Raw genomic sequence first — 23,096 nt, 5'->3', positions numbered from 1 at the left:
GTGTTGTTTTGAACGACATTTGTTTTGTTTATACTCTGGCTCACTGGCACGCTTGCATCACACGACACAAGATGGCATCCAACATGAGTAGCTCGCTTATTATGCGGATTGTGTCTGCTTCTGTGGCAGTATCTAACCGTGCCAGCCAAATTATTAGAGAGGTCATGAAAAAAGGAGATTTAGGGATTATTGAAAAGGTAAGCATACTGCAGTGATCGAAGTGATACTTGGTTCAGAACTCAAGGAATGCAGTGACCCAATTCGGAAGCATTCTCGTTATTGATCTATGACGCGTTTTCACATGTTTCTACTGAAACAGAAAAATCAATCAGTATTAAAAGTATGAAAAATGTTGTTTCTGTCGGTTCGTATCATTTGCGTTGTACATTTTGTGTATATCTGTTACCTTAGTGTATTTTACGTATTATTAAATTATATTGATATTTATTGTAATTATTGACGAATATCTCTGTGAAGGAACAGGGGAAAACATTCCTGTCGAGTACTCCGACAGGAATCGAACCCGGGTCTTCGGCGTGATAAGCTCTACCTTCTGAGCCAAATAAGCGTGCTCTGTCAGCTGAGTGACAGAGACTGTATTTAACCTAACGTATGTTGCAGCAAGTAAAACAATAAATGATTCGTAAAAAGCGACTATAATAAAAAGTGACTATAATTTGGACCTTTACTTATTTTTTTCCCTGTTGTCTTCCAAGGGAAGGCATTTAATCACATTTGGCATTTGATAATGTGTTGAGTATTTAGTGATTCACCAATTGAGTCATTGGGTCATTATATGTAATGATCAGGGTGATCATAAAGGATGATTGATACCGTACGTAGCTTTTCCCTGTATGATAGATGCCACAGGGGGCAATAGGCGCCACTTTGAGCCCTGCAATACTAGTGGCATCCGGCGTCCATCATCTATTGTCCTACTCCAATAATATTAGAGGTGTACACGACAGGAAACTTTTGACAGGCTGTCGTGTAACCTCTAATTACCACCGCACGTAAAACTTGTTGCTGTGACCCACCTAATTAAAGTCGTTTAGAAGTTATCTTTACTCACATTTCATATGATTTGACCTACCTTATTCTATTTATCTATCATAAATACACAAAGTTACACAATGTGTGTCCGTATCTATATCCAAGATCAGTGATTATAAGCCTCTTTTGTCGTTTAAGCGTAGGTCCCATTTGTATATACCGCCATACTTGCTTTGATTGTGACCTCTCGAGGTTATTTCCGGTTTATCCAAATTTGGAGTTGAAATAAAAGAAAAACAAACGAAACGCTGGGAAAATATTGCGTTACGCTATCCGTTTTATTTGTATTCCGTATTTTATTATAACAGGAACAGCAGTTGTTGTTTTAGTGACCCAATATTTGAACACAGTAGGTTGCAAGTGAATTATTGTGGATATAATTATACAAGTATTTAAGAGGTGTTCATCAACAGTTTGTGCATAAATGGATTGATACTTCATCAACAAGTAAGCCGCAAAGCGTACACATATTTGTTAACATAAATTATCGTTTTAGATGGTTTATGACACTTTTTTGTCGCACCCCAGAATCAGGGCGCTGGCAGCTACAAGAAAAACGTGCTGATGGGATATGAGGTCGCAATATCCACCAATGTAATCAGGTGGAATAAGACCTCATATATGTATAGGAGTACTAATATACTACAATTGTCCGTCCATCAACAATTCACTTCTTCTTCAAAGCCGCTGATTGGAAATAAACAAAATTTAATTGGTAGCCTTGTTATTAGGTGGAGATTTAAAACTGTACAAATGGTGGAGCTGACCCCTCAGGGGGCTGAGGGGTGGGGCCAAAAGGTGTCAATTTGGCTAAATTGATATAAACAACTTCTTCTCTGAAACTAAGCAATGGATATCGCTCATGTTTGACTGGTAGCATCTCTTTGGGGTAGGAATTCAAAATTGTACAAATGGTGGGGCTGACCCCCTGGGGGCCAGAGGGGCAGGGCCAAAGAGGTCTGTTTGGCAATAATTAAAGAACAGGGAAAAACACATTCCTGCTGAGGCTGAGTGCCCGGACAGGAATCGAACCCGGGTCTTCGGCACGAAAAGCCACGGCTCTACCTCCTGAGCCAAAGAAGCATGCCCCGTCAGCTGAGTGACAGAGACCTTATTTAACCTTACATATAAGCAATGCCGACAGTTCCTTTTATACTTCAATAATTTAATTTTGTATGAAACACGCATTTTCATTGGCTTAAATAATTTTGTTATACCTCCATAACAAAATTTTTGACGTTGCGAAATGTAATGTCATTTTTGATTGGCTGATGACGTTGCGTAATAATTTATCACAGAAAAGAGTTCGCCAAAGAAAGTGAAATATCTTGGTGTGTATAAGACGAAATTAAATTATAAGAATTAACATTAATTATTTTTTCTGTTATACAGTCATAACATAAAAAACTGGAGTGTACTCTCTTCATAAACCGCTTTGCGGTTTATTTAGAGTACACTCCAGTTTTTTCTGTTATGACAGCTGTATAACAGGAAAAATAATTGATGTTAATCCTTAATTATATTTCGCAACAAGTAAAACAATGCACTCCTTTATGGTCATTTTTTTCTGTTGTCTTCCAAGGGAAGGCATTGAATCACAGTTGAGTATTCAGTGATTCACCAATTGAGTAAATTTTAAGTTATTGGTTTTTGTCAGAGACATACTGTATATATAATATGTCTATGGTTCATTTCCCAACGACAGGTTGGGCACTGGGATGGGCCAGCTACGCTTCCTAGCTTGTGTATCACTCAGATTCGCTTTAAGTGCTGAGTGCACAGTCAACAAGCATCAATTATTTTCAATAACTTTGGTATTATATTCAGTCTGTCAGGTTGGGTACATTGTTCATTTATTTACGAATATTGTCCCCAAAAAGTTTCAAGTGTCTGTATTGTTTGTAAGCATGTACTGTTAGGCTTTTAGCTTAGTACAAACTGATTAACTGGTATTACTACAGCAAAACACAATATTGAAGTAATATTCCAAAACAGCATAATTCTAAAATAAGTTCTCTTCTTCATCCTATAATGCTAATCTGTATGAATGTGTGAAATTAAGTGGCAGATTCTTCTGAAATGTTTAAAACTAAAAAAAAAAATGTATCTATCAAATTTTGAACAAGAATGATTAGGTCATATCACTTATGCTGTCTGAAAGGTAATTTTTCAGTTTCAAATCACTACTGTGCATGCAGCATGTGCTATCACTTGGGGTCATTATATGTACTGATCAGGGTGAAGATAAAGGATGATACCGTGCATAGCTTTATCAATAGATTCCCTGTATGATAAACTTTAGGCAATTTTGATCTAATTTCACAATATTCAACTGCAGTATTGTATTACATTTTCCTGAAAAAAAAAGAGTTTTAGAAGTGTACTGGATTTTACAAAGAATACATATTATATTAAGAACCACATTTTTTCAAATACAAATTTTTCATGGCAGATACCTTTATATATAATTATTATATAGTAATCAAACACCATTTCCTTATTGTTAAACTGTTTTGGATTAAAACAAATGCCCCTTAGAGTCTTATTAATGTGAACTTGTCAAACTTTTATATTTTAAGTGTAATATTGTTGTATCTATGAGCTGCTATTCCTTGCAGATTGCTAATTAAAACATGTTTAAAGCTAACAAATATTTTTGCATATACATATGTAGTATATATATGTTCCGTAGGAGTGTTGTTAGTGCAACATGTGTATCAATGTCGGGTCACATCAACATATCATTGTCCATCTTCCTTCCTGATTCTGGAGAACATTTTGTGTGCAATTAATATATTTCTTCAGGAATGAATAATCATGTGTATGTAAATTAGTCTTAAAGATTATATCCTTTTATCTGACTACTGAAGGAACCTTTGAGATGATCATGGAGTACAGAATTGATTAAAAAGACACAATACAGTATATTGGTATACAAAAATGTTAGAAAGTGTCACATCGTTATACCAACACCCATTCTGTCTGTCACAGCCTTCATTTCTTCATTGTTGCTGACAATTGAGTCGATTTGTAAGCCCCTGCCTTTCAGTTTTTGTTCCCTAGTTCTACCGATTAAGTTCGAAAATGACTGCCAGGTGGCCATCTTTGAGTTTGACAGTTGAAATTAATTATTGCTGTATCTCAGAAAGTTGACAATGGATATTCCACAGGATTCAAAAGTAGGTTTCCTTTGGTCTCTAATTGTGCCTGCTTTTGAGAATGATTGGAAACACAAAGAAATGGCAAACATGCCGCCATGTTCGATTTTTACAGTTAATTTTTTCACCATTTCTCAAAAGGGTCTTGTTAGATCTTTCTCAGATTTCATATATAAGGTCTTTAGAGGAACGAATGGACAAGCAGAGAAAAGATCAGTCTTACAAATATAGTTAATGCATCCATCTTATTGTGTGTCGCTCTCTAAGTATTGTAGTCATTTGTCCAAGATCATGCAAGGTTATGTTGAGAGTTTTATGAGAAGATGTCTGGTATTTTCTTAACTTTATGTACATGTATTAAACATTAAAATGTGAACTATAGGATTAATGTTTGCTGGCTTATTTTTTTTACAGGGCAAGAATGATTTTCAAACAGAAGCTGATAGATCGGCTCAGAGATGTATAGTGGCCTCTCTCCACAAGCAGTTCCCTAAAGTGTCTATATTTGGAGAGGAAGTAAGTTCAAGAGTAACAAATAACATAGACTGTGGTGTGTATATATTAATGCATATAAATTTTGATATAGCATTTTATACCAAACACCCTTAACTTGTTTTTAATGAGTTTTAAGAAGGTACAAGTTAAGAATTTTCATCCCTGCTGGTTTAAGTTTTGGGATTCTGTATCCATTATCCTTAATTATTTCTGTAGTTTTTCACTTCTATTGTTTTTATTCTACCTGTATCTGTGACACATATATTAACACTTAATACTATCAAGTTTTCAATAACATTATGTTACACAATATTTTTTTGAAGCTACATGTGTATCTATGTATAATACACACCATGCTCTTCTAAAAAAATAACCTCCCTACTGCAAATGTTGACAAGTAATTCAGTTATTTAGGGACATATATACTCAACTTGCCTTGAATAAATTATAAACAATTATGCTGTGATAATGATGCGAGGGAAAAGTGTACATAATTATGTTATAGCTAGCCAATTTCATACATGCTTGGTAGATCTGCGTTAGCCTGGTAAAACATCATCAGGGTTTAAAGGGTTAACTCAGCTTTTAGAAGTTTATAAGTAGCTACAGTCAGTCTCTAGAAATAGGAATAAGACATCATATGAAAAGTTTTTACACATGGAACAGCCCAATTTAATTAATTAAGTGTATAATCTTGGCCACATTACCAAATATAGAAACACTGAAGCACTTGTGAAGAAACAAAATTAGTCATCTTAGAAATGGGGAGAGCTAGGTTCAGAACACATTCATAATTAAAGATTAAATCTAGAAATTTTCAGAATTTGTAGATGGTTTGAAAATTAATATTTTTTTGGCCAAGGCATAGTTTGATAATTATTCCTTCCCCACCGACCCTTGTATAACTCTCTGTTAGTAAATGTGTTTTTTTAAATACATGTAGATAAAAAATGATGTAACACAGGCACTGTACAGTCAATAGTAAAATGTATCCCGTTTTAACTAAAACGTTGTGTGCTCACTAATTAAAAAGAAAACAATCTTCAGTTTCTCGAGGGTTGGAGGTTCAATCTCTTGATTATAGATTTCATTGGATGCCATTTAGTTGAAACTGAGACTTAGAATCATTTTCGAGGACATGACACTGAAGGATAATACGTTTATATCACTAGGCCTGGCAAATTATTGAAGCACCATGCAATTACCTTTCCCAGAAGGCAAATCAATAAGGTGCTCTAGCTATGGTAATAAGTGTTTATAGTTTTGAAGATGCAGAATTAAACTTTTCTATTCAGTAGATATACGGCATTATATTTTGTACTTTCACTGTTAAAATAGACATTTTTTTCTTTTCAAAATTATTGATTATTTAATTAAAGAGCCAGAAACTGCTTTATGTGTAGAAGGCAAGAAGGAGCTGTCTAATTTATAACTTTACTTGATTCTGTAAATTACTGTGATTTCTCTCGATGTGCAGATTGCATGAAACTGTTTTGATTTCAAACTGAATTTGTAAGACCATCATATCTGGTATTACCATTATACAGTTAAGCAGGCATTATAATCAAACACAGAAAGTGTATAAAACTTCACAGAAAATAAGGTTCTGAAATTTGTGAGACGAGTATTGGTCTGATGTTGGGTTATCTTCTCTCCCAGGGCGAGACCTTTGTCTTAGATAGAACGAGACTTCATAGACCACACTTTGCTTTTCCTACAATCTCTACACCTCTTTCACCAAAACAGAACATCTGGACGGTAGGTGATAACACCTCCTTATTAATGTTGCTTCCCTCTCTATTCCTTCATTTACCCTGAAATGGAGTATTATAATTCACCTTTAACATGATTGCATAACTAACATATTTCATGGTGTGATAAACAAAATTATGTGATATGTTAATTGTAACTCATCTTACTAACAAAATTTATACTTATCTATATAATGTAACAATTGACAGATGTACACAATATACATTAGGAATGGCTGACTTTGTGTCACAGTTTGTTTTGTGACTTTTTTTCAAGGAATTATCATCCTAGGGTGTACTATATACACAAGTCCCACAATTTAGTTTAACATTAGCCTAATAAAAGGATACTACAGAAAAAAATTCTTAGTAGCCATGGATGGGTTTCAAACAATATAAATCCTTGTATTTCCTGATATATCATCCAAGGTAGAGCAATGTACACTTCCATAACTGTGGATTTATGTTACATTTTCCCTAACAATAGCTGTGTATATGTTTATGTATCTACCAAAAGTCACGTGTCAAGTCAAGGTAATTCAGATGATAATTGATTTCATTTGATTGCTTTGTTTGATTTTCTATAACATCAATAGGTGTTCCATTGATCAATCTCAACAAACCCACCACCTGAAATTGATCACTAAATAATTAATATTTTGAATGTACCCAGACATTAAGTTTTGGTGATAATACATGTTAATTTATTCACAGCTGTTTAAGTATGCTTGGTAATATTGTCTGTGTGAGCTCTCCCTATTCCTCTGAACATTTTCCTATTTAGTCCCGTTTTAGTAGATGGTATGGTATCTCAGTTGGCTTACCTGTATGATATATAAGCCACATATAGGTATTCTAGAATGATTCCTTGGATTTTGACAAAGTTTGGTGAGGAGCATGCCTGGGTAAATGGGTATTGTGTATGTATAGAGTCTGACAAGGCCTTGATGGAGGCGGAGGGGAAGGACCTGAAAGAGAAAATTAAAAATTCCTTAATCAATACCCTGAATGTGAAGGTATTTTAGTATCTTAATTTGAATGAAGTCATGCCTGATTTAATCAGGTACAATTTTATCATTTATGAAGGTTTAGGGTTGGGAGAGGGAAAAGTCCCTCTGGAGACAGAGTTATTATTAGAAGTGTACTGTAATACATGTCTAATTTTTAATTAGTGGTGTTGAATTTTTATCTCAGGCTTTCATTACTGTTTTCTTATGGTTCTTTGATTACCTTATATTTGTATGATTTACAATGTTTAAGGTAATGTTAGTGAAAAGGGGGTGAACTATTCAGGCTCCTGGGCCTCTTTTTCAAAACATATCAAATCTTTGTTAAAATATAGCGACATAGCCAATCAATTCTAAAGGTCTTGTTCTCAGGTATTCAAGGTCATACATCAGGTCTAAAGGTCTTGTCCTCAGGTATTCAAGGTCATGCATCAGGTCTAAAGGTCTTGTCCTCAGGTATTCAAGGTCATGCATCAGGTCTAAAGGTCTTGTCCTCAGGTATTCAAGGTAATACATCAGGTCTAAAGGTCTTGTCCTCAGGTATTCAAGGTAATACATCAGGTCTAAAGGTCTTGTCCTCAGGTATTCAAGGTCATACATCAGGTCTAAAGGTCTTGTCCTCAGGTATTCAAGGTAATACATCAGGTCTAAAGGTCTTGTCCTCAGGTATTCAAGGTCATGCATCAGGTCTAAAGGTCTTGTCCTCAGGTATTCAAGGTAATACATCAGGTCTAAAGGTCTTGTCCTCAGGTATTCAAGGTCATGCATCAGGTCTAAAGGTCTTGTCCTCAGATATTCAAGGTAATACATCAGGTCTAAAGGTCTTGTCCTCAGGTATTCAAGGTCATACATCGATCAGGTCTAAAGGTATATTAATATATAACTGTTTTAAAGTCACACTCCCAAATATTCAATTAGGTAACTTAGAGACGTCAGGCCTGGAGGTATTTAATTCAGTTTAATACTGAATATGTTACTACCAGTAATTAAGTTTACCCGATGTACACATTATGGTCATCGCTGTTTATTTACCGAGGTAACTCAAATGTGTTTATATATTAAACTGACTTGAAATAGCAATCTCAATAAAAACAATTCAATGAATTCATGCTAGTCAGTTTGTCAGTAAGTAGTTTGTCCTTAAATTGCTATATATTGATCATGAATATCTAATGTTCCCGTTACAACAGTGATCTGGATACACAAGGGAGGTGGACAACAGATGGTTACTTTATATGTAAATTTAAATCATACCAATTGTGTATGTCTCATTCACATAAAGTTTTATTATTTCAGCAAAGCTATCAAGAAAACTATGTAAATTCTACATGTAATAGGAATTTTCCATTTACAATACAGAACTGACATTGTAAATTATAAAAGGGTTTTCTAAACGAAATATCAGAAAATTTGTTTTTTTTATGATAATTATCCAATTGTTATGAATAATAATAATGAAAACTGTCCAACTGCAGGACGTGTGGTGTTTCTGAAGTTCTACTGGATGTTCCAGTAATGTGCTCCAAAAATTAAAGCCACAATCATTATCATACTGACAAGTATTATTAAACTATTTTCAGATTCAGTTTATAGGCAATATGAATGCCACTACATTAGGAAAATCATTAATCATGAATATAGATGATGTAGTTAAAGAATTTTACCATGGCTGTTGTGGTATCAATTTTGACACACAATTAGTACGGTACACTGGTATCGGAACTGTATATTACTACAGAAGGAGTTGAATACTTAATTACATGCCAACTTCCATAGTATTTTGGAATACAATTTTCATATGAAGTATACTTGTCTAAAAACTGTGTCTTTTTGTTACTAGCAACTAGGACCAGAAAAGATTCCAGCCGATTTTATAGAACTTGGATTTAGTGAGGATGTACTGAAGCATGACTGTCCAAAATTCTTAGAAGATGTTAAGGATGAACAGGTAAGGTTGTCTCTGTAGATTAACAGGTAACGTTCCCGTGACAGTGTCGAGTGGAACGTTTCATTGTCTCTGTAGATTAACAGGTAATGTTCCCGTGACAGTGTCGAGTGGAATGTTTCATTGTCTCTGTAGATTAACAGGTAATGTTCCCGTGACAGTGTCGAGTGGAATGTTTCATTGTCTCTGTAGATTAACAGGTAAGGTTCCCGTGACAGTGTCGAGTGGAATGTTTCATTGTCTCTGTAAATTAACAGGTAACGTTCCCGTGACAGTGTCGAGTGGAATGTTTCATTGTCTCTGTAGATTAACAGGTAACGTTCCCATGACAGTGTCGAGTGGAATGTTTCATTGCCTCTGTAGATTAACAGGTAATGTTCCCGTGACAGTGTTGAGTGGAATGTTTCATTCTCTCTGTAGATGAACAGGTAAGGTTCCCGTGACAGTGTCGAGTGGAATGTTTCATTCTCTCTGTAGATTAACAGGTAATGTTCCCGTGACAGTGTCGAGTGGAATGTTTCATTCTCTCTGTAGATTAACAGGTAATGTTCCCGTGACAGTGTCAAGTGGAATGTTTCATTCTCTCTGTAGATTAACAGGTAACGTTCCCATGACAGTGTCGAGTGGAATGTTTCATTGTCTCTGTAGATTAACAGGTAACGTTCCCATGACAGTGTCGAGTGGAATGTTTCATTGCCTCTGTAGATGAACAGGTAACGTTCCCATGACAGTGACGAGTGGAATGTTTCATTGTCTCTGTAGATTAACTGGTAAGGTTCCCGTGACAGTGTCGAGTGGAATGTTTCATTGTCTCTGTAGATTAACTGGTAAGGTTCCCGTGACAGTGTCGAGTGGAATGTTTCATTGTCTCTGTAGATTAACTGGTATGGTTCCCGTGACAGTGACGAGTGGAATGTTTCATTGTCTCTGTAGATTAACAGGTAACGTTCCCATGACAGTATCGAGTGGAATGTTTCATTGTCTCTGTAGATTAACAGGTAACGTTCCCATGACAGTGTCAAGTGGAATGTTTCATTGTCTCTGTAGATTAACTGGTAAGGTTCCCGTGACAGTGTCGAGTGGAATGTTTCATTGTCTCTGTAGATTAACAGGTAACGTTCCCATGACAGTGTCAAGTGGAATGTTTCATTGTCTCTGTAGATTAACAGGTAACGTTCCCATGACAGTGTCAAGTGGAATGTTTCATTGTCTCTGTAGATTAACTGGTAAGGTTCCCGTGACAGTGTCAAGTGGAATGTTTCATTGTCTCTGTAGATGAACAGGTAACGTTCCCGTGACAGTGTTGAGTGGAATGTTTCATTCTCTCTGTAGATTAACAGGTAATGTTCCCGTGACAGTGTTGAGTGGAATGTTTCATTGTCTCTGTAGATTAACAGGTAACGTTCCCATGACAGTATCGAGTGGAATGTTTCATTCTCTCTGTAGATTAACAGGTAACGTTCCCGTGACAGTATGGAGTGGAATGTTTCATTGTCTCTGTAGATTAACAGGTAATGTTCCCGTGACAGTGTCGAGTGGAATGTTTCATTGTCTCTGTAGATTAACAGGTAACGTTCCCGTGACAGTGTCGAGTGGAATGTTTCATTGTCTCTGTAGATTAACAGGTAATGTTCCCATGACAGTGTCGAGTGGAATGTTTCATTGTCTCTGTAGATTAACAGGTAAGGTTCCCGTGACGGTGTCAAGTGGAATGTTTAATTGTCTCTGTAGATTAACAGGTAAGGTTCCTGTGACAGTGTCGAGTGGAATGTTTCATTGTCTCTGTAGATTAACAGGTAACGTTCCCGTGACAGTGTCGAGTGGAATGTTTCATTGTTTCTGTAGATTAACAGGTAAGGTTCCTGTGACAGTGTCGAGTGGAATGTTTCATTGTTTCTGTAGATTAACAGGTAAGGTTCCCGTGACAGTGTCGAGTGGAATGTTTCCTTGTCTCTGTAGATTAACAGGTAATGTTCCCGTGACAGTATCGAGTGGAATGTTTAATTGTCTCTGTAGATTAACAGGTAACGTTCCCATGACAGTGTCAAGTGGAATGTTTCATTCTCTCTGTAGATTAACAGGTAACGTTCCCGTGACAGTGTCGAGTGGAATGTTTCATTCTCTCTGTAGATTAACAGGTAAGGTTCCCGTGACAGTGACGAGTGGAATGTTTCATTGCCTCTGTAGATTAACAGGTAACATTCCCGTGACAGTGTCGAGTGGAATGTTTCATTGTCTCTGTAGATTAACAGGTAACGTTCCCGTGACAGTGACGAGTGGAATGTTTCATTGTCTCTGTAGATTAACAGGTAACGTTCCCATGACAGTGTCGAGTGGAATGTTTCATTGTCTCTGTAGATTAACAGGTAACGTTCCCATGACAGTGCAGAATGGAATGTTTCATTGTCTCTGTAGATTAACAGGTAAGGTTCCCGTGACAGTGTTGAGTGGAATGTTTCATTGTCTCTGTAGATTAACAGGTAAGGTTCCCGTGACAGTGTCGAGTGGAATGTTTCATTGTCTCTGTAGATTAACAGGTAAGGTTCCTGTGACAGTGTCGAGTGGAATGTTTCATTGTCTCTGTAGATTAACAGGTAACGTTCCTGTGACAGTGTCGAGTGGAATATTTAATTGTCTCTGTAGATTAACAGGTAAGGTTCCCGTGACCGTGTCGACTGGAATGTTTAATTGTCTCTGTAAATTAACAGGTAAGGTTCCCATGACAGTGTCGAGTGGAATGTTTCATTGTTTATGGAATCAAGCTGAACAAACTAAGTTAACCAATGGAGGGTTCTGTGTGTATTGGACTTCTGTATGTCCTGTAAGTTTATTGGTACATACACAGTTAAGTGTAAATAAAGGAACATTTACTGAAACTGACAGAAATATTACAAAATTCAGGTCAAGCCTTAAAGTAAATACAAAACAAGAAACCAAAAACTGACTCTTGTGTGTGAATTGTACTTATGTTTAATACAAACTGACTTCATTATATACATGTAATTATAAACAATTATATTTACAGATTTGAAAAATGATAACATTTTTCAAATCATTCATTGACCATCACCAAAGTATTATAATGGTGAAATCTGGTAAAATGTTTTTTTGTGTTTTCAATACAGATTGTGATTTGGGTAGATCCTCTTGATGGCACCGCTGAGTACACACAAGGTAGGTGTAACTTGTTTAGTAAGCTGAGTACACTCAAGGTATGTGTAACTTGTTTAGTAAGCTGAGTTCACTCAAGGTAGGTGTAACTTGTTTAGTAAGCTGAGTACACTCAAGGTAGGTGTAACTTGTTTAGTAAGCTGAGTACTCTCAAGGTCGGTGTAACTTTCCTCTTGTTTAGTAAGCTGAGTACACTCAAGGTAGGTATAACTTGTTTAGTAAGCTGAGTACACTCAAGGTAGGTGTAACTTGTTTAGTAAGCTGAGTACATTCAAGGTAGGTGTAACTTGTTTAGTAAGCTGATTACACTCGAGGTAGGTATAACTTGTTTAGTAAGCTGAGTACACTCAAGGTAGGTGTAACTTGTTTAGTAAGCTGATTACACTCAAGGTAGGTGTAACTTGATAAGTAAGCTGAGTACACTCAAGGTAGGTGTAACTTGTTTAGTAAGCTGAGTACATTCAAGGTAGGTGTAACTTGTTTAGTAAGCTGATTACACTCAAGGTAGGTGTAACTTGTTTAGTAAGCTGAGTACACTCAAGGTAGGTGTAACTTGTTTAGTAAGCTGAGTACATTCAAGGTAGGTGTAACTTGTTTAGTAAGCTGAGTACACTCAAGGTAGGTGTAACTTGTTTAGTAAGCTGAGTACACTCAAGGTAGGTGTAACTTGTTTAGTAAGCTGAGTACACTCAAGGTAGGTGTAACTTGTTTAGTAAGCTGAGTACACTCAAGGTAGGTGTAACTTGTTTAGTAAGCTGAGTACACTCAAGGTAGGTGTAACTTGTTTAGTAAGCTGAGTACACTCAAGGTAGATGTAACTTGTTTAGTAAGCTGAGTACACTCAAGGTAGGTGTAACTTGTTTAGTAAGCTGAGTACACTCAAGGTAGGTGTAACTTTCCTCTTGTTTAGTAAGCTGAGTACACTCAAGGTAGGTGTAACTTGTTTAGTAAGCTGAGTACACTCAAGGTAGGTATAACTTGTTTAGTAAGCTGAGTACACTCAAGGTAGGTGTAACTTGTTTAGTAAGCTGATTACACTCAAGGTAGGTGTAACTTGTTTAGTAAGCTGATTACACTCAAGGTAGGTATAACTTGTTTAGTAAGCTGAGTACATTCAAGGTAGGTGTAACTTGTTTAGTAAGCTGAGTACACTCAAGGTAGGTGTAACTTGTTTAGTAAGCTGAGTACACTCAAGGTAGGTGTAACTTGTTTAGTAAGCTGATTACACTCAAGGTAGGTATAACTTGTTTAGTAAGCTGAGTACATTCAAGGTAGGTGTAACTTGTTTAGTAAGCTGAGTACACTCAAGGTAGGTGTAACTAATTACCTCTTGTTTAGGAAATACAACCAGCTAATCTATACCCTGTGTTATATCCAGTGAAACTAACATATCATTATAGTCAATGGAACTACCTAAGCAATAGTCTACAAAAGCTAGACAAACTTTGGATTCAAAAATGAAGAATTAGCCAAAACTCATTACCAGACCTTAGGCAGAAATTGGCTAAAATACAGTTGACCACCAGCAGATGAAGTGAAATTATATGTATCCCTGATCTTATTTATACTTAGTAAGGAAATATTCTAATTAAATTAAAACAAGTACCTTTGTTAATGAGGTTGATCTTCATTGCAGGTTTCTTGGACCATGTGACAGTTTTGATCGGCATTGCTGTAGATGGACATGCTGTTGGTGGCGTAATCAATCAACCATTTTATAACTATCAGGAAGAGGACAAGGTGATGGGCAGGTGTATCTGGGGAGTATGTCAACTAGGTAAGTCCTGTACTTATGTACCGGGTAGGGAGTATGTCAACTAGGTGTGTCCTGTACTTATGTACCGGGTAGGGAGTATGTCAACTAGGTAAGTCATATACTTATGTACCGGGTAGGGAGTATGTGAACTAGGTAAGTCGTATACTTATGTACCGGGTAGGGAGTATGTCAACTAGGTAAGTCGTATACTTATGTACCGGGTAGGGAGTATGTCAACTAGGTAAGTCCTGTACTTATGTACCGGGTAGGGAGTATGTCAACTAGGTAAGTCCTGTACTTATGTACCGGGTAGGGAGTATGTCAACTAGGTAGGTCCTATACTTATGTACCTGGTAGGGAGTATATCAACTAGGTGAGTCTTATACTTATGTACCGGGTAGGGAGTATATCAACTAGGTAAGTCGTATACTTATGTACCGGGTAGGGAGTATGTCAACTAGGTAAGTCCTATACTTATGTACCGGGTAGGGAGTATATCAACTAGGTGAGTCCTGTACTTATGTACCGGGTAGGGAGTATATCAACTAGGTGAGTCTTATACTTATGTACCGGGTAGGGAGTATATCAACTAGGTGAGTCGTATACTTATGTACCGGGTAGGGAGTATATCAACTAGGTGAGTCGTATACTTATGTACCGGGTAGGGAGTATGTCAACTAGGTGTGTCCTGTACTTATGTACCGGGTAGGGAGTATGTCAACTAGGTAAGTCCTGTACTTATGTACCGGGTAGGGAGTATGTCAACTAGGTGAGTCGTATACCTTATGTAACGGGTAGGGAGTATGTCAAGCTAGGTAAGTCCTGTACTTAATGTACCGGTAGGGAGTATGTCACTAGGGACGTCCTTGTAATTATGTCCCGAGGTAGGGAGTATGTCAACTAGGAGGTCCTATACGTATGTACCTGGTAGGGAGTATATCAACTAGTGAGTCTTATACTTAAGGTACCGGGTAGGGAGTATATCAACTAGGTGGAGTCTATACTTATGTACCGGGTAGGGAGTATGTCACCTAGGTAAAAGTCCCTATACTTAGGTACCAGGGTCAGGGAGTAATACAACTAGGTGATGTCCTGTAGCTTATGTACCGGGTAGGGAGTAGTATCAAGCTAGGTGAGGTCTATTACTATATGTACCGGGTAGGGAGTATATCAACTAGGTGAGTCGTATACTTATGTACCGGGTAGGGAGTATATCAACTAGGTGAGTCGTATACTTATGTACCGGGTAGGGAGTATGTCAACTAGGTGTGTCCTGTACTTATGTACCGGGTAGGGAGTATGTCAACTAGGTAAGTCCTGTACTTATGTACCGGGTAGGGAGTATATCAACTAGGTGAGTCGTATACTTATGTACCGGGTAGGGAGTATGTCAACTAGGTAAGTCCTGTACTTATGTACCGGGTAGGGAGTATGTCAACTAGGTAAGTCCTATACTTATGTACCGGGTAGGGAGTATGTCAACTAGGTGAGTCGTATACTTATGTACCGGGTAGGGAGTATGTCAACTAGGTAAGTCCTGTACTTATGTACCGGGTAGGGAGTATGTCAACTAGGTAAGTCCTATACTTATGTACCGGGTAGGGAGTATGTCAACTAGGTGAGTCCTGTATTTATGTACCGGGTAGGGAGTATGTCAACTAGGTAAGTTGTATACTTATGTACCGGGTAGGGAGTATGTCAACTAAGTAAGTCGTATACTTATGTACCGGGTAGGGAGTATGTCAACTAGGTGAGTCCTGTATTTATGTACCGGGTAGCTAGGGAGTATGTCAACTAGGTAAGTCATATACTTATGTACCGGGTAGGGAGTATGTCAACTAGGTGAGTCCTGTATTTATGTACCGGGTAGGGAGTATGTCAACTAGGTGAGTCGTATACTTATGTACCGGGTAGGGAGTATGTCAACTAGGTAAGTCCTGTACTTATGTACCGGGTAGGGAGTATGTCAACTAGGTAAGTCCTATACTTATGTACCGGGTAGGGAGTATGTCAACTAGGTGAGTCGTATACTTATGTACCGGGTAGGGAGTATGTCAACTAGGTAAGTCCTGTACTTATGTACCGGGTAGGGAGTATGTCAACTAGGTAAGTCCTATACTTATGTACCGGGTAGGGAGTATGTCAACTAGGTGAGTCCTGTATTTATGTACCGGGTAGGGAGTATGTCAACTAGGTAAGTCGTATACTTATGTACCGGGTAGGGAGTATGTCAACTAGGTAAGTCGTATACTTATGTACCGGGTAGGGAGTATGTCAACTAGGTGAGTCGTATACTTATGTACCGGGTAGGGAGTATGTCAACTAGGTAAGTCCTGTACTTATGTACCGGGTAGGGAGTATGTCAACTAGGTAAGTCCTATACTTATGTACCGGGTAGGGAGTATGTCAACTAGGTGAGTCCTGTATTTATGTACCGGGTAGGGAGTATGTCAACTAGGTAAGTTGTATACTTATGTACCGGGTAGGGAGTATGTCAACTAGGTAAGTCGTATACTTATGTACCGGGTAGGGAGTATGTCAACTAGGTGAGTCCTGTATTTATGTACCGGGTAGCTAGGGAGTATGTCAACTAGGTAAGTCATATACTTATGTACCGGGTAGGGAGTATGTCAACTAGGTGAGTCCTGTATTTATGTACCGGGTAGGGAGTATGTCAACTAGGTAAGTCCTGTACTTATGTACCGGGTAGGGAGTATATCAACTAGGTAAGTCGTAAACTTATGTACCGGGTAGGGAGTATGTCAGTCAGACAAGTCCCATACATAAGAAGGGAGTGTTGGCAACTAGGTGAAGTTCCTCAGAAGTGGGTAAATTAGATTTAATTACCTTATAGTCTCATCATGATTAAATGGGACTGAAAGCACAAAGAATATATTTACAAGTTTGGAAATACATGTATAAAATATACAATCAATGAAAAGAGTTCTTGTAACATCACAGATTTGTTATTTCAGAAGATAAGTTTATAATAAGAATATGATTGGTTTCTTCCACAGGAGCTTATGGGTTTACCAGGGAGGTGCTCCCCGAGGACAAACTGATTTTGACAACATCTAGATCTCATTCCAACAGGATGGTAACGGAGGCTGTGGAGGCTCTTAATCCTTCTGAAGTTGTCAGAGTCGGCGGTGCTGGTCATAAGGTACAAATCAGGGGGAGATAATCAGAGTCGGTGGTGCTGGTCATAAGGTACAAATCAAGGGGAGATAATCAGAGTCGGCGGTGCTGGTCATAAGGTACAAAATCAGGGCCAGGGGAGATAATCAGAGTCAGTGGTGCTGGTCATAAGGTCCAAATCAGGACAAGTGGCAAGGGGAGATAATCAGAGTCGGTGGTGCTGGTCATAAGGTACAAATCAGGGAGAGATAATCAGAGTCGGTGGTGCTGGTCATAAGGTACAAAATCAGGGCCAGGGGAGATAATCAGAATTGCTTTTAATTTCAAGTTCACAGTATCAAGAAAAACAGATTTTACAAAAGATGCTTAAGATATCTTTAAATTATATCAATTTATTTACTCTCATATTTGTATTTTGATTGTAATTTATTTTATATATCATTGCCTTCTCCAGGTTCTGCTGTTGATAGAAGGTAAGGTCCATGCATACATATTTGCCACTAAAGGCTGTAAAAAGTGGGACACCTGCGCCCCAGAAGCAATTCTACATGCTGTTGGAGGAACACTCACGGACATGTTTGGTATTACAATGTCATACGGACCAAATGTTAAACGATTGAATGCTGGTGGTGTGCTGGCCACAACATCTAACCATCAGTACTTTGTAAGCAAAGTTCCCGAGCATGTCCTGGAAAACTTAGAGAAAAGTGAATCTCCCGAACCTTTAGCCGGGGGCATATGTCTAAGGGGAGATAACAAAGGCTGCCTCGGGGAAGTAAGGGAAGAAGAACAGGAAATAGAACAGCAAACAGAACAGAAGATGGAACAGCAGGTGGAACAGAAAGAAGAGCCATCTCTAAGTCCAAAGGGCAGTGAATCTCCGTCCAGTGATACTGGGATAGCCAGGGAAAACCTTGACACTAAATTGTAGTCATTTATTTATCAGGGACACAAGTTTACACAATGGACAAAAGTAGCTGTGATCAATTCTAGTTCTGCTCTCGCAGTAGTGTTTCTGACTCTAGATTCAAAATATACCTTTGACTAGACTTTGTTTACCAATGTTTTTAACATAGTCTTATTAAAGGGAACATTTTTGAAACCAGTGCCAGATCCAATTATTTAATGAATAGTTGATTTATTTGTATCAAGTACATCATTGGAGACTACATACAATTTACTTGAACAGTATTTAACATAGTGATAGATAGATTTATTGATCATGTGCTTTCTAACTGAACACAGTACATTAATAGTAATCATACTTCAGTTTTGTTTTTCAGTTAGTATATTGGTATATGATGTACATATATAATGTTTAGAAAAGTATATTGGTATATGATGTATAATATTTTGAAAAAAAAATATTGTTTTATCAGGATTTTATTATTCTGGTCTTAATTTATTCCAAAATTGAATTTCTAGCAAATGTCAAAGTTAGGATTTTTATCTTGCTGAAAGACAGGTTTCTAGCAAAAAATGGAAAACAATATTTTGTATATTTAAAAAATTGAGGATTTTCTAGAATGAAATTAAATTGTAAATTTCATATATTAAGCTTGTAGGAATTCAAATCAATGATCCACAAAAATTCTTATCTTTGAATTTCAAAGCAAATTAAAGAATTTTGTTATTGTGTTAAGAATAAGAAGCTTGAGGACAGAAAGTATTAATTATATATAACCCTGGCAATGTTAAGCTTTATACAGTATATTTTAAACAGAGAATATTTGGTAAAGGGATATTTCAACCATACTTGGTTATCATTGACACAAAGGTAACAGGGAGAATAGTACTAATGACTTACCGCAATGTATCTGTAGTACCATCGATTAACCTAAACAGCAATCCACCATTTCTAATACATGTACATTATTTACGATCTAGAAAATACATTTTTGATTTAGTATGTATTGTTTTTAATTACTTTTTTGGAAGTGATATTTGTAATTTTATCATTTTGATACTTTAAGTGTAACTTGCTGTTCTTGCTCTGTGAAGGTTTAATATCAGATTACAAAAATAAAGAATTGATATCATGTCAGTGATGAACAGTAATTGATATCATGTCTGTGATGAACAGTAATTGATATGTCTGTGATGAACAGTAATTGATATCATGTCTGTGATGAACAGTAATTGATATCATGTCTGTGATGAACAGTAATTGATATCATGTCTGTGACGAACAGTAATTGATATCATGTCAGTGATGAACAGTAATTGATATCATGTCTGTGATGAACAGTAATTGATATCATGTCTGTGATGAACAGTAATTGATATCATGTCTGTGATGAACAGTAATTGATATCATGTCTGTGATGAACAGTAATTGGTATGTCTGTGATGAAAAGTGTTATCAATGTCTGTGATGAACAGTAATTGATATCATGTCTGTGATGAACAGTAATTGATATCATGTCTGTGATGAACAGTAATTGATATGTCTGTGATGAACAGTAATTGATATCATGTCTGTAATGAACAGTAATTGATATCATGTCTGTGATGAACAGTAATTGACATCATGTCTGTGATGAACAGTAATTGATATGTCTGTGATGAACAGTAATTGATATCATGTCTGTGATGAACAGTAATTGATATGTCTGTGATGAACAGTAATTGATATCATGTCTGTGATGAACAGTAATTGATATCATGTCTGTGATGAACAGTAATTGATATCATGTCTGTGATGAACAGTAATTGATATCATGTCTGTGATGAACAGTAATTGATATCATGTCTGTGATGAACAGTAATTGATATATCTGTGATGAACAGTAATTGATATCATGTCTGTGATGAACAGTAGTTCCTATCCATTGCATTTTTGTTCAGACGCAGCGGAAAAGATTGACTTGGTACATGTATCACACACAACATAAACATTATTAAGTTGTTGGTGTTTTTTTTTTTTTTTTTTTTTAATCTGTAGAGTATGATGCCAAACGTTATACACTACTGATCATTCCACTATCTTCATCTCGTTACATTGAGTTGTGCTTTCATGCTTTTAAAATAGAATATAAAGACAATTTAATTGTTTTCCTCATGAATACAGCTTCTTTTTGTAATATATGCAGCAGATTATTATACAATATTTTTGTTTTCTTTAACATGTATCAATTCTGCCATATTTTTCGTAGTAATGAAGTATGACTTATTTGTCATGGGAATACTTATATGTTAAATACCTTCCATATACAATAGTGTGCTCTATCATTTGAGGAATTTAAGATACATTGTTGAAGATGAAAATGTAAGTAATTTACTATCTATTATTCTGTTTTGAAGATTCTTGTAAACATGATCATGTTAATTGAATTTAGAGAACACTGTTAGAATATTGATGAACAATAAGTTTTACTTAGATTGTAAACCATTGGAGCAATAACTGTTACCTACTGTATTTATACAGCGATATGACATGCATGACGGTTGTTATATATTAGTACAAGATTAGCTGTATAACAATCAGAAAAGGAAACGTTAGCAATTTGAGGGACCAGTAATTATATACACTGTATGTGTAGATAGTTAAATACTGGTTAGGTCTCTAACGATTTTCTTTGTTTTTTTGATTTAGTACTTTCTATAGTTTTTGTCCTTAATTATCTGTTAGTGTCAATGATGTTTTATCTTCTGTTGTTAAGAAGACAGTAGCGTTTTATTTTGATGAAGATGTTACCTCTAATCACTGATTGCTTCTAGATTATCAGAATGTTAGAACAATTACGGTAAGTTTTGGTTCTGTTTTTCTGGAAAAAGAAACTTGGCCAAATATACTGAAATACATGTACTTATATTTTCATGTGTAATTTTATTTTTTCAGCTGTATTAATGAAATTTAGTCTCCAACTGAATTTGATTTCTATGTTTGCCATATAATTATGTTCTTTGCTGTTAATTATCTACATTTCTATTGACATTCCAATCACATTGTTCATCAATACATGTAGATTGTATTAACAAATTTTTTCTTGGCGCCAGCCAGGAGATGTATCAAAACCACCATATATACCGGTATATATCCATTATTCACAGGAATATTCTTTCATCAGTCAAACTATATTCCATAATAGTGATATTAATTTACTTATAGTTTAATTGCTTAAAGCAATGTCTTCCATCCACAATCACCGTTGTTATTTTTCAGTCACAATTTCTACATAAATCAGCATGCATACATGTGTACAATTCTGTATACTTCTGAATCAGAAGGAAACAATAAAATTAAACTTTCTTTTGTGTTCATGGCCTGAAGAACAGCATCTATGCCACCAAAAACAAATGCTTGGTTTCAATTTGTATTAGCTTTTATTTTGCTTATAGATGTTTCTATTTGTGAAATGGTCATTTAACATATCAGTTGTAATTTTGTTGTTTAACATATCATTTCTGATTTTGTCATGTTATCTTTCATTTCTTCATAAGACCTTTTCTCTTGCTCAGATGAAATTATAAAGTTGCCTTTATTATAATTCTGCTGATGAATAATTTGGTGGTGCTTTATGTGCATTATGTATGAATTATTTGGATGTCACTGAGTCAGGTTATCAAATATTTACCAAAGCAACAGATTCATAGATATTGTGAATATGTCTCCCATATATGACAACATTAGTTAGAAGTAATTTTTTTTTTCATGGATCTTTAATTCATAAAACGTACAGAAATTGTTTTGTTGTTCATCTGGAATCAGAACAGCAATTAGCTGTTTGGTTTATACTAATGAATCAAAATATCCAATGCTGTCCTTGTCCGTAGTGTAATTCAGAATAGTTACAATTCTGTATGGAAAAATAATGCAAATTCTTAGGGTAATGCAAGCTTCTAGAAGTTGACAGTTGTCAATCTTTAGATACATCTTTATATTATAGAACTTTTTTTTGCAATTTTATAGTCTGAAAAGTTCATTTGTACTAAATTACCTTCGTTATAGGTTTTATTAATAATATGCATTTAATTAATAGGTGTTAATTTATTTGAAGATGAACATTATTTTCTGTGTAATATGGCTGCCTTCGATACCTGTGTATACTGTTCCATACAATAAGATCCACCGAACGTTTTCACCAAACATCTTGCACACCAGGTTTTGGCTTGCATTATCACATATATGGAACTTGTTGTTATTGCATCGATTACTTTCTGTGATTATAGATATATTGAGAGAAGAGATCACTGCCATTTTGTAATTTGATCATATGACCTGACATCAAGCTGCACAGGTGTCGAAAAATAAAATACGGTATGCCTACCACACTTTCCTGTAAAATTCAATGATTTAAAATCTAAATGACTTGCTGGAAAATTGTATCAATTATTATATAAACACTGATAATATTCGAAAGTTCTAAAAAAATTATGCAGCAAATGAAACTCAAGAAATCTGAAATTAATGTTTCATTTGTATAATGTATCATTTTCACCTAAACTTTCATTGTGTTAAGATATATTTGTATTTATCGTGTATATGGCTCATATAATCAGCTCGGAATCTTTATTTTTGTTGTAATTAGAAAGATAGTATGTATATGAAACTAAATTGTATGCAATCATTAGGTTTATTTACTATCTGTTGAAAATAAAGATATTGCCTTTGTCTATATC

The 23,096-nt window shown here is 36.0% G+C and overlaps 1 protein-coding gene across 2 annotated transcripts; it reads left to right on the top strand.

Moving 5' to 3' along the window:
* Positions 1-55: 55 nt before the first annotated feature.
* On the top strand, positions 56-23,096 carry LOC117324506 (3'(2'),5'-bisphosphate nucleotidase 1-like). 2 transcript variants are annotated; one of them, XM_033880404.1, is made up of 8 exons: positions 56-197; positions 4,626-4,727; positions 6,366-6,464; positions 9,305-9,412; positions 12,535-12,583; positions 14,217-14,357; positions 17,354-17,499; positions 17,929-23,096. In XM_033880404.1, exons 1-8 carry the CDS (start codon positions 72-74, stop codon positions 18,403-18,405), a joined length of 1,248 nt encoding a protein of 415 aa, XP_033736295.1. In that variant the 5' UTR covers positions 56-71; the 3' UTR covers positions 18,406-23,096. The 2 variants fall into 2 exon arrangements, with proteins under 2 accessions (XP_033736295.1, XP_033736296.1); XM_033880405.1 differs by lacking the exon at positions 6,366-6,464.

The sequence above is a fragment of the Pecten maximus genome, chromosome 3 (genome assembly GCF_902652985.1).
Source record: "Pecten maximus chromosome 3, xPecMax1.1, whole genome shotgun sequence".
NCBI lineage: Eukaryota > Metazoa > Mollusca > Bivalvia > Pectinida > Pectinidae > Pecten > Pecten maximus.
The sequence above is the reverse complement of the archived record's forward strand: the minus strand, read 5'-3'. Positions and strand labels throughout refer to the sequence as shown.

Coding starts and splice junctions, on each gene's coding strand:
- LOC117324506 (XM_033880404.1), top strand. CDS start 72: ATGGCATCCAACATGAGTAGCTCGCTTATTATGCGGATTGTGTCTGCT. Junction 9,413..12,534: donor AAGATGTTAAGGATGAACAG/GTAAGGTTGTCT, acceptor TTTTCAATACAG/ATTGTGATTTGGGTAGATCC. Junction 17,500..17,928: donor TCGGCGGTGCTGGTCATAAG/GTACAAATCAGG, acceptor TGCCTTCTCCAG/GTTCTGCTGTTGATAGAAGG.